At 32.4% G+C, this 13,901-nt stretch overlaps 1 protein-coding gene across 3 annotated transcripts in view; it reads right to left on the reverse strand.

The window, feature by feature from the left end:
* The window catches only part of ec (ubiquitin specific peptidase echinus), a 424,072-nt gene that overhangs the window by 20,445 nt on the left and 389,726 nt on the right, over positions 1-13,901 (reverse strand). For all 3 annotated transcript variants that reach the window (XM_085950304.1, XM_085950312.1, XM_085950296.1), the window contains one exon: positions 9,348-9,647. In XM_085950304.1, coding sequence (XP_085806430.1) covers positions 9,348-9,647 — 300 coding nt within the window. The remainder of the gene's footprint in view (positions 1-9,347; positions 9,648-13,901) is intronic.

Raw genomic sequence — 13,901 nt, forward strand, 5'->3', positions numbered from 1 at the left:
TGAAAAAAATTGTCGGATAGCCCATAGTATACATAAATTATTATAGTTTCATTTGGGCAGGGTTTAGTTGAATTTTAAAAACTAACTAGCAACATGTGGAAATCGTATTTTTACTTCAACGAAAACAAATAAGTATGACTGACAAAGTTTAGTGTGCAATATGAAAGTTAAATCTTAACAGCCTACCTCCACACCTTGGCACTAACACATATATTATATAGTATTAGAAATAACAAACAATTCAAGATTATGTTAGTTAGTAATATTTGATGTATTGTAGTTGTTTCCAGAATTTAGTAATGATTGAACAATGTAACGTTATTAAGTTATAATCAGTGCTTAGTGTGAAATATGATTATTGTGCATAACATTAAATCCTTATTATTTATACCAATTTTAGCTTTGGTATTGTGACCGTATCAAAACTCAATTCGATATAAATAATTTGAAAAAATGATGTTACATAAATGCACTTTTTTTGTTTTGTTCAAAAAAAATGTTTCTAAATAACTAGCTGCACTTAATGATAAAAAAAATTATAATTACAAGATAAAAATAACTCTTATATACTACGTTTTTAAGTTTTCTTTTGAATCATATAAACTTGACCATTCTATGTATTAATAATTTAGGACAAAGAAGACAATTGTCAACAAATCATTTTTTTGCTATTTTGCAACAAACAAATATATAGAATACAGAAATGTCATTTTATTTCCATAGTAACGCACGTATATATTAATAATTTAGTTGCTAGGACCACCCCCTCAGCAACCAATAATAGTGGATTGGATTACGAATTTCTTCCGAAACAACTTTTCATACAAAACAGAATTAACTGAAAATTAATTCAATTCTACATAAAGATGGCTAAAAATATTAAAAGAATGCATTGGCATCGAGTTCTGATTTATTCTAAAAGTTAAAAATCGATTCCAAGATTTGTACTGGATAAACAACCACCGGACAAACAAGAATACGAGCTAAGAAAAACATGGTAAAAAATACGATGGACTAATAAAACTTGGCCTTCCAATAAATGCAAATTTATTTTTAACTTAATTAATGGTTTAGTTCTCATAACTAAACCATTATTACGTATTAAATTACAGTTTTTGCAAAAATTTTAATCTCACCCTTAACCAATCTGATCTATATGAAAATTATGTGGATGAAATATTGTAAGGTCCATTTTTATTTTACACAATGGTCTCATAGTAATTTAACAACAAAAATATTTTAATAAAACTAAAAGATGGACATAATGGGAGTGGTGTTATAAATAAACCATTATGTTAAAACAAAACACTGCCAATAGTTTATTTATTGGCGTAGGTAAGTATAACATACTTTCACTTACATAAATATACTATATTAATATAAATAATTACATCTATCCTTAGATGGAAAACTGCATAAGTACTCGTATATCATACTTTGCAAAATAATTAATACATAATAAAGTTTCCGAAACAATAAAAAAGTAGTCTCTGAACTACATAGCAATAATATAAATTGTAAATAGCGGTACAGTGAATCTGTGTAGGTGGTTGGTTACATGCTAATAAATTACAAACTTAATAAAAAAAACACATGAATAAACAAATGACTTGTGTTTTCTTATATTTTTTTTTTTATTATTTACAGAACTGTTCAATGGCACACTGGATTAATAAAATAAAGCATTTTTATACATCGCCATGACGTTGTGGGAGTATTAAAAATATAACATGGGGAACGATAAATATTTACATATTATTCTTAAGTCTGTATTTTATATCTGAGTGTGGTAAAATAATAAGACTTAAATGAATATTTTTACGTGGAAAGTGTCAAGATTATTTCAAATTTAATTTCTTAACTCATCCTAACATTTCCGGTGCATTTTTAATAATACTGAAGATATTACTCCGCACGCCGTGTGGGATGGAAATGATAAATAAAATTACATTACATGTTTCTAGACTTAACACTGGGAGCTAGTATGACAGACATACATACTTAAAAGTTATTTATTTTTACTTTAAAAGACGTTAAGGTTAAAATAAGTTAAAATAAGAAGAAGTTAACAAAAACCCTGGTACGTCAGTAAAATGCTTATGAAGGAAACAGTTCCAATCCAAAAATCCATAGCTCGTTTATATACCGTAATACATGATTCTAAATGTCATAGCAGAAACGACAATGAAGATAATATATAAATCACGTTATTTGGCAATGTCCTCTTTATGATGGGCAAAGTCAAAAGCTCCTTGAATATTTAAGAAGTCAAAACTATCAAATTACCATTTGATATTGTGTTGTTTATAGCTCAGCCAATCATCAGAGCGTTTTTGTGTATATAAATGTTTCTGAGAGAATAAAACCTGTAGTATTAGTATACATTATGATACCATATTATCGTTGAAGCCAAAACTGATATTATGTAAGTACTTACTTAATTACTTCACCATGTTCAATCCTGAAAGGATCATAATATGGATCTTCACTGGATGGAGGTTATATTAACAGTTTTTTTACGAGAAATAGATGTTAGCCACTTGCTCAACCTATTAGGTCCATACTCTGACTCAAAACACCAATTGAAAAACAATATATGTATTTGCCAGACCCACGACATTATAATCCGAAGTCGCTCGGCCATCGTAGGCATGTAAGTACCTACCAATCCGTTATGAATAATACGTCGTTTTTGTTTAATCATTGATCTTATATAAATGTAATATCAGTGTGTAAAATGTACAACTAACTAAGCCTCAGCTGAGATTTCGTAGCTTACTAATAAATCAAACTATAACTTTACTATGTTATTATAATCACTTCCAGGCAAGAAATAAATAATAATATAATGATATGTGATGGCTGCGAGACGTGGACCCTCAACACGAGAGATGTCCAAAGGCTAAGAGTCGCACAGCGAGGCATGGAGAGGTGCATGTTGGGCATCACGCGAAAGGACCGTAAGAGGAACGAATCGGTTAGGAAGCAGACAAGAGTACGCGATGTAATAGACGTTGCCAAACAGCTGAAATGGAGATGGGCGGGGCACATTGCTCGCCGAAAGGACGGCCGCTCGACAAATGCCGACATCCAGTGGTACCCAAGGGGTACGAAACGGCCACAGGGTCGCCCTAAAAGCCGCTGGATTGACGAACTGGTAAAGTTCGGCGGAAATACGTGGCAGCGAACGACACAGGACCGAGAGGGTTGGAGAAAGCTTGGGGAGGCCTTCATCCAGCAGTGGATTGACCCCGGCGGATGATGATATGAATTTAGTATTTAATAGTTTTGTTATATTAGGACAAACATAATATGCAAGGAACGTTTAGTTAATTGAGAGGTTAATTTTTAACTGCTGGATTGAGGGTTTGATATCGACTGATTAATATGATGTTGGAGTGACGAGTATTTAATTATCGCCTGTGCTCGTTAGTTATATGTACTTTTTGTTGATAGATGGTACTATAAACAAACTAGGGAAAGTAGAGTGGAAGGAGCTAGAAGAAACATTCATTCAGAAGTGGATCGACCCCAGTTGTTGATAATTAGTAATTACAGTAAAATGAATTAATTATTGTAGGTTTATATTAAATCATTATAGACATAACATAACAAACTGTCTCCAAAGTAAGTGACCGTAGCATTCAATGACACTGGACAATGAACGTTGGAATATTATTATTAATTTATAAAATGTTGATAATGAAATTATTATTATATGTAACTAAGAAGTACTTTCATTAGATTCAATTATAATATTATGCCTATCACTCGTAAGTAATCACATCCTGCAATAAGCATATAAAAATATTCTATTTTATAACTTGTTACTTCGAGGAAATGACATTATTCTGACATATATCAAGGTACGTATTTTTATCGTAAGTACCAACGATTGTTTTATAATTATAAACATCATTAATGGATAATGTTTCCTTTACATGTAACCTTATCGATGGTAATAAATTAATAAAAGGATATTTAATAAACATTCCAACAAAATATTGATGAATTCTAAATTGTATTAAATAAACGGAGTTAGTGACCGATATTACAATGGCTACAATAATTAAATGACGTTTTTAAATATACACATATCAGTGGCGAAGGGTGCATGGAGTTAAGGCTATTCATAACTCATTTACTCCTGACACCGCGACTATATAATTAACATGCTATTTAAATGTGGTAATTAAAAAATAATTAACAGGTCAGCAGTGATTGCGTTAAGATCAGACATAAATAGTGCACACTAAGCTTTGTTAGTCATACGTATTTGTTTTTATTGAAACCCTTCCTAATCCAAGCCATAGTAGATAATAGTCAACATATATTATGTAGATACAAGAATATTTTCGATTATAGTTTGGTAAGTATAAACAAGGCTTAATGAATTAAAAAAAACTAACCAACATCATCTGTAATGAAAACAAATAAGAATGACTGAAAAAAAATTGTCGGATAGCCCATAGTATACATAAATTATTATAGTTTCATTTGGGCAGGGTTTAGTTGAATTTTAAAAACTAACTAGCAACATGTGGAAATCGTATTTTTACTTCAACGAAAACAAATAAGTATGACTGACAAAGTTTAGTGTGCAATATGAAAGTTAAATCTTAACAGCCTACCTCCACACCTTGGCACTAACACATATATTATATAGTATTAGAAATAACAAACAATTCAAGATTATGTTAGTTAGTAATATTTGATGTATTGTAGTTGTTTCCAGAATTTAGTAATGATTGAACAATGTAACGTTATTAAGTTATAATCAGTGCTTAGTGTGAAATATGATTATTGTGCATAACATTAAATCCTTATTATTTATACCAATTTTAGCTTTGGTATTGTGACCGTATCAAAACTCAATTCGATATAAATAATTTAAAAAAATGATGTTACATAAATGCACTTTTTTTGTTTTGTTCAAAAAAAAATGTTTCTAAATAACTAGCTGCACTTAATGATAAAAAAAATTATAATTACAAGATAAAAATAACTCTTATATACTACGTTTTTAAGTTTTCTTTTGAATCATATAAACTTGACCATTCTATGTATTAATAATTTAGGACAAAGAAGACAATTGTCAACAAATCATTTTTTTGCTATTTTGCAACAAACAAATATATAGAATACTGAAATGTCATTTTATTTCCATAGTAACGCACGTATATATTAATAATTTAGTTGCTAGGACCACCCCCTCAGCAACCAATAATAGTGGATTGGATTACGAATTTCTTCCGAAACAACTTTTCATACAAAACAGAATTAACTGAAAATTAATTCAATTCTACATAAAGATGGCTAAAAATATTAAAAGAATGCATTGGCATCGAGTTCTGATTTATTCTAAAAGTTAAAAATCGATTCCAAGATTTGTACTGGATAAACAACCACCGGACAAACAAGAATACGAGCTAAGAAAAACATGGTAAAAAATACGATGGACTAATAAAACTTGGCCTTCCAATAAATGCAAATTTATTTTTAACTTAATTAATGGTTTAGTTCTCATAACTAAACCATTATTACGTATTAAATTACAGTTTTTGCAAAAATTTTAATCTCACCCTTAACCAATCTGATCTATATGAAAATTATGTGGATGAAATATTGTAAGGTCCATTTTTATTTTACACAATGGTCTCATAGTAATTTAACAACAAAAATATTTTAATAAAACTAAAAGATGGACATAATGGGAGTGGTGTTATAAATAAACCATTATGTTAAAACAAAACACCGCCAATAGTTTATTTATTGGCGTAGGTAAGTATAACATACTTTCACTTACATAAATATACTATATTAATATAAATAATTACATCTATCCTTAGATGGAAAACTGCATAAGTACTCGTATATCATACTTTGCAAAATAATTAATACATAATAAAGTTTCCGAAACAATAAAAAAGTAGTCTCTGAACTACATAGCAATAATATAAATTGTAAATAGCGGTACAGTGAATCTGTGTAGGTGGTTGGTTACATGCTAATAAATTACAAACTTAATAAAAAAAACACATGAATAAACAAATGACTTGTGTTTTCTTATATTTTTTTTTTTATTATTTACAGAACTGTTCAATGGCACACTGGATTAATAAAATAAAGCATTTTTATACATCGCCATGACGTTGTGGGAGTATTAAAAATATAACATGGGGAACGATAAATATTTACATATTATTCTTAAGTCTGTATTTTATATCTGAGTGTGGTAAAATAATAAGACTTAAATGAATATTTTTACGTGGAAAGTGTCAAGATTATTTCAAATTTAATTTCTTAACTCATCCTAACATTTCCGGTGCATTTTTAATAATACTGAAGATATTACTCCGCACGCCGTGTGGGATGGAAATGATAAATAAAATTACATTACATGTTTCTAGACTTAACACTGGGAGCTAGTATGACAGACATACATACTTAAAAGTTATTTATTTTTACTTTAAAAGACGTTAAGGTTAAAATAAGTTAAAATAAGAAGAAGTTAACAAAAACCCTGGTACGTCAGTAAAATGCTTATGAAGGAAACAGTTCCAATCCAAAAATCCATAGCTCGTTTATATACCGTAATACATGATTCTAAATGTCATAGCAGAAACGACAATGAAGATAATATATAAATCACGTTATTTGGCAATGTCCTCTTTATGATGGGCAAAGTCAAAGGCTCCTTGAATATTTAAGAAGTCAAAACTATCAAATTACCATTTGATATTGTGTTGTTTATAGCTCAGCCAATCATCAGAGCGTTTTTGTGTATATAAATGTTTCTGAGAGAATAAAACCTGTAGTATTAGTATACATTATGATACCATATTATCGTTGAAGCCAAAACTGATATTATGTAAGTACTTACTTAATTACTTCACCATGTTCAATCCTGAAAGGATCATAATATGGATCTTCACTGGATGGAGGTTATATTAACAGTTTTTTTACGAGAAATAGATGTTAGCCACTTGCTCAACCTATTAGGTCCATACTCTGACTCAAAACACCAATTGAAAAACAATATATGTATTTGCCAGACCCACGACATTATAATCCGAAGTCGCTCGGCCATCGTAGGCATGTAAGTACCTACCAATCCGTTATGAATAATACGTCGTTTTTGTTTAATCATTGATCTTATATAAATGTAATATCAGTGTGTAAAATGTACAACTAACTAAGCCTCAGCTGAGATTTCGTAGCTTACTAATAAATCAAACTATAACTTTACTATGTTATTATAATCACTTCCAGGCAAGAAATAAATAATAATATAATGATATGTGATGGCTGCGAGACGTGGACCCTCAACACGAGAGATGTCCAAAGGCTAAGAGTCGCACAGCGAGGCATGGAGAGGTGCATGTTGGGCATCACGCGAAAGGACCGTAAGAGGAACGAATGGGTTAGGAAGCAGACAAGAGTACGCGATGTAATAGACGTTGCCAAACAGCTGAAATGGAGATGGGCGGGGCACATTGCTCGCCGAAAGGACGGCCGCTCGACAAATGCCGTCATCCAGTGGTACCCAAGGGGTACGAAACGGCCACAGGGTCGCCCTAAAAGCCGCTGGATTGACGAACTGGTAAAGTTCGGCGGAAATACGTGGCAGCGAACGACACAGGACCGAGAGAGTTGGAGAAAGCTTGGGGAGGCCTTCATCCAGCAGTGGATTGACCCCGGCTGATGTTGATGTGATACTTTCATAATGCATACATTGACACATTATTTTTTCATCTGCAAAGTATTCTCATATTATTTTCTCCACCATTCTTCTCAAAGTAAAAATTTAATCTTCTATAGTGACATTGCCGCCAAATTTGAAACAGTATGTTTTACAAATTATTGTATAGGTTTGGCATTTTCCACTAACAATCTTTTTCTACACAGTTTAATCACCTCAGTAAAGGTATCCTAACTCACTTTTTGTTATTTCTCTATTGAATTGACATGTACTAACACCTGTAGAGTTTTATATAATTTAAATTATACAGTTTGTTGTCATAAAATTACTATTTTGACACTGACTGTAACAACTCGCCAATCATCAGCAAACTTGTCAAAAGAAATAATTCGTTTTAAACAGACCATAGTCCAGTTATGATAAGTTGGTCTTTGAATTCTTTCGAGTAGGTATCTAAATATAATACATTACGAAGTCGTTAAGATTTGACAGTGTCTAGCTATGACAAAAAAGACACGTCTAAACGAGGCCAGACTAATGAAAAATGATTGCAAAGCTTCGTCACAAGAAAGACAGTCGAATGAATGGGTACCAAGAGAGAAAAGTGTACACCACAGGTATTTTCAATTAGAAAACAAAGCTGGGTCCAAATTGTTTTCGGACCCCTGGTGTTCCTTACCTATGCTAGAGTTGTTATATTATTATCTTCTCTGTAAAATTTATCTATCTCTATTTAAAAGGTTTGTTTTGTTAGATACCTAGTATAATTCAGACTGGTATATAACGATCTGTCAATGTTTAGAAACAAGGTAAATTAATGCAAGTGTGCGATTTGGGTTTAAGAATTAGTGTAAGAATTTTTCAATTTACCTGAACAATAGTATAGACTATGAATTAATGCATAGTCCGTATACATTTTTAAAAATCGTTTGATAATAAGTCAAAGTAATAGACTTTTACTTAAACATCTGACTAATAAACCGTTTTATAATACGAATCAAAACAGCAGCATGGAATCTTTATTTGGATGATTCGATGATAAATCCGATAAACGATATGTTGACACGGTAAAATATTATTTGTATTGCTCCAAAATATCATGGATATCACTCGGAGCCAGGGAACTCAGAAATAATTTCAACTGAAATACCTAACGGGTAAGGAGTAGTAGGTAACTGATCTCGAGTAAGGAATAACCCGGGATAAACTTAAAAGTGTCAAGAATACGTCATACAACTGCTCTCGGTTTATGCATTGACGCTCATTTAATATTGGTGTATTACACACACTATTGCACTTGCATAATGCGTGTTTTGTTTTCGTATGACACTCACACATTCAAAACCCTGCATCAAAATGTAGCGTATTGACTATAACCTATCAGAATTCTATTTATTATCTGTTCTGTGCTCGGAGCAATTTCATAAAGATATTTGACAGCTTGCTGTTAACGTTATGATGACCAGCCGTGTTAAAAAATATCACGCATGACAGTTAACTTCCCGGGATAATTAACTGCCTGAATACGACATATTATTATCATATATATCACTTTATTTATTAATTTTGCAGTTAAGTGATATGTTAGAATAGCCAAGACTGGTTTCGTTTGAGAATAAAATAGTGATTTAAAAGATCTCTTTACCTGAGTAAATGGCAATGGCTCGGAGGTGGCACCGCAGGCTGCGCAGACGCTCTGCTCGACGAGCGCCATGGCGAACTTCCTGTGGGGCACGCAATGCGGCGCCCTGCATGCATCCTCGGGCTCCGCGTGGGCAGCATGTGCGTGGACCCTCAGCAGAATATTCTCAAAGCATTCGGCGGCGTCGGCCATGCAGCCCAACCGGAAGCGACGCTGTCCGCAGAAAGGCGCCGCGAGGGCACGGCGCACCTCATCCGGTGGAAGCGCCCGTTCCCGGGAAAACTGCAGCTGTGAAAACAGCTCCTGTAATTAAAAGAAAATAAAAATAATTAAACTCTGGCATAATATAAATAAATCATTTATGTTTTCATTGAAAATATATCGATGCATTGTGACAATGAACGACTCTATAAAGTATACCCCCTAGCGTACAATAAGAGCTTTTAACAGATTATGTAGATGTGTTTAATTGTAAATACATTGGCTGTTTTCTATTTATTAAATTCACTTTTAGAGAAAATACACAGTAAGTAACCGTTAAATTATATAATCATTAATCACACTTCTTTTTTGAAATTATTACCTTACTGTTTCCCTTATGTTTGGTACTTAAATAGTACAAGTTATAGCGGCGTGTCTCTAAAAAGAGTCCCATGCACTGCCCATTGACTGGACGCCGCAAGCACTATGCAGACGGATTATAATTTATCTCTATGTTGACTCCGTAATTGATATTTGTCAGTCTTACAGCCAGTCGGTTTAGTCTGATTAGCTCTGGCACTTTTGATCATACAGCTCATATGTTTTAAAACTAAGCACCTTACACTATCGAGATTCGTTTCTAGTGATAAGTGTTGTTTCTAGTTGTCAAATGTGATACCTATAAGAACTGAACTAATTTTTTGGCAAGTGCATCTGGTTATTTGGTCGAGTACTATATGTATTTTCGTGTACCGTTTGAAGTATTCTCTATTATTATTGATTAAATATCTGTGAACTCTGAAAAAATACTAAACCGGAAGTGTTTCTATTATTATAACATACCTACTATAACTGTAACATAATATTACTGGCGACCAACGTGAGCCCAAAGTATTTATATGCTATAAATTAAAAAAAACCATCCTATAAAATTGAATAATGAATTCATTAAAGTAACAGCTCATACATACTATGTAATTGTCACAGCTGTGATCTTTTAGTTTTGATTAATAAAATAGTTCAAATATATTAAAATTAAAATTTCAAGTATATTTTAAATCAGACTAATCTTTAACGTCCAAAGTAACTTACGCAATCTCGCTTCAAACAACAAAAAACGGATCATCTTCGTTTTCAAGATAAATGTCAAAAATAATTTTGACGATATCAAATCCCACATTTTTGATAATATAACCAGATCTTTATGATGAATGAGCATAATACCTAATTTAGCTTGATGTAATAATAATAACATAACATGTTATATCTACACAACCTTCTGGTTTTATTGCATATTATTAAATATTTATATTATTAGGTATCTATAATATTCTAAGTGCGTATATTGTGTGTGGTCTATCTCTTGGGCAATACAAATTCCTGACTCTTGAACCCAATGATTGTTGGCAATGGATTGCCACCACTGAGGCGCAAAGTTGGGAAGGAGGAGAAAAACATTTTTCTGTGCGGAGACGTTGCACAGGTGTTCATTTAGATTTTTTTTTCTTCATCCAAACACTTCATCAGAATTTAGGTAACACACTAGCAGAATGGAACGATGTAACTGGTTATCAGTGACATTCGCCGCAAGGAGGGGCTAAAAATAAACTACTTAAATATCTGTCATAGATAACGTCGGATTATCAAGAAAAGAGTTGTGTATTTTACAATTATTAGAACTTGGAAATATATTTATACAAATGTAAAATTACTGTACCATCATATAATAATAATAACACTCAAAAAATAAATATCCTAACACTATTTATTGGTCCAATTAGAAGGGACTACAATACCGGTTTTAAATTATTTATCGATACCGAAATACCGGTTTCAAAAATCCAAAATATCGGTATTTTAGGTATTAAGAAAGCACACACGTATATAAAAAATAAATTTAATGTTATTTTGTCATTACTTACTACTATATTATATCTATATTAAATTAAGTGTATAAGTTGTATGCTGCCAAAATTATTATTATTAATATATTAACTGAAACCAACATAGGTTAAATAATATTAAAATAAGATCCCTCAAATATACTTATAGAATTGTCGCAATGAATAATTAACATATCTCTAAAAAGAAAACATTCGTGGCAAATATTTCCAATTACTTATTTTAATATCTAATGATCCAACTAGTAGTTGTTAGTAGTGTTGTGAAATGCTTATAAAAATGCATTATAACGTTGACTATTTTTTTTAATTATTAATAACCATGTCCTCGATTTTTCGTACAAGGTGGTTGTTAGTAATTTTGAAAAATCACAGACACCCAGGCTTTGAGAAAAATACATAAATATTGCGTCCTCACCGGAAATCAAACCCAGAACTCTCGGGTGGAAGGCCAGCGCCATACGCACTGCACCACAAGAGCCGCCAGGTATCACTTATTAGATCCTTAATTATTTTACTAACCGACGTCGCGGATCATTTCATTATTTAGTTTTTATAACCTACTTAGACTTGCTAATAATTTTAATAAACTATTTTTTTTATTCAATATTATAGAATTTTATATTCTCAAATCTTGTGTTTTATTCGTTGATTATTATCATACTTGGAAATTATTCATCAAATCTAATTGTATTGAGTACTTAAAACAGAAATTAAATGTATAATAAATTGGTTCAGACGTTACATAATAATATATCATACGGTTTTCACTTTCATGTTGAAATCTTTAACTTGCTTATATTTTTAAATATTTTCAAGAAATGTTTTCCCTCGATAAAAAAATCTAACGCACTACCCTGCACGTTATCATGTTTGTATGTGGATTTTTATTATTAATATGTGTGCCACAAACGAGTTGCATCAGACGTCCAACAACCTGTCTCACAATTTGATATCGAGCCATAGAACAAGAATAAATTATAGCCCGGTTGGGGGCAGACGAACATTATAATAATAGTAAAAAAGCTGTTCTCAACCCCCCCATAGTAATTATAATAATATTATATAACCGGTTTTTTTAGTACGGTCATCTGAAAAAATATAGAAGCTAAATTATATAAAATTTATAATAACTTCCATATTAGGTTATAGTCAAATGATTTTGACAGTATTTATTAAGATATTAAAACAAATGTATCTTTATCGAAATATATTCTTGGATTTCCACCGCGTGTACTTCTCCCTTTTTTCCTCGACGTTTCGGGCTCGTTGCAGATAAAACAACCGTGAAAATCTCAATCATTAAATGTATCTTTAATAATAAATCTAACATCATAATCATGGCGGCTCTCGTGGTGCAGAGCGTAAGGCGCCTGCCTTCCACTCGAGAGTTCCTGGGTTCGTTTCCCAGTCAGGGTCACACACAATATTTGTTTGTGTTTTTCGCAAAGCCTGGGTGTTTGTGATTGTTCAAAATTACTAACAACCACCTTATACGAAAAAGCAACGACATGGTTATGGTTATTAATAATTCTAAAAAAAAACATCATAATCATAATCAATCATAATAGTAAATCTAACAGCCTTAAGGGTTCCGTCGCCGTCGCCGGCCCTCCCTCACCCTGCAGCGGTGTTACAAGAGCGACCTACGTGCTGCAGGTCTGACATGGCGGGAGGCGCAAGAGTTGGCGATGGACCGAGAGAAGTGGCGCCAACTTGTGCTTGCCCTATGCCCCAATGTTGGGACGAGACAGGGTGGAAGAAGAGAAGAATATATTATTATCTACAAGAATCCGAGCAATTCGGGAAAAAATATTCTCCCAACTTAACCATGGAACCCTGACTAATCACACTTTCGATTGGGATTATATAATATTTTATTTGGATTAATAGTGTGACACGAGAGATTGCACGGTAAAAGCAACTGAAGAGTGTCGGGACTGGATCATCCATGATAGAGGAAGTTTTTGAAGGAGGCCAAGACTAGCCAATGGCTGTAGTGCCATAGTTGATGATAATGGTGTGACAAATATTCTAAGCAAGGAAGCTAGCAGCAAACAAATTTTGAAAATAGCTGACATACTGAATTATTAAATTTGTTAGGTTAGGTTTTCATTCTTGAATTCGTGAATTTTGCTAAAATCAGCTATAAAAATTGAATTAATGTTCATATTGAATCTAATAAAATTGGAGACCGTATAGTATACAGTATAGGTACACTATACGGTCATCTCTTACCGATAATAAAGCTCACGGCATACTGTGCCACGGTGAAATGTTTCACGTACAATTTACATGTAACCGATGATGGCTACGTCAAATAGGGGGCGGCATAAGTTAAAGAAGATATTAATGTTAATCGCCGTGTCAGCCCCTTTTTACAACGTTTTTCTTAGCTCGTATTCTTATTTGTCCGGTGGTTGTTTGTCCGGTACAAATCTTGCAATCGATTTTT

This window comes from Rhyacophila brunnea, unplaced genomic scaffold (genome assembly GCF_057557595.1).
Source record: "Rhyacophila brunnea isolate RB1 unplaced genomic scaffold, BYU_Rbru_1.0 scaffold_10, whole genome shotgun sequence".
NCBI lineage: Eukaryota > Metazoa > Arthropoda > Insecta > Trichoptera > Rhyacophilidae > Rhyacophila > Rhyacophila brunnea.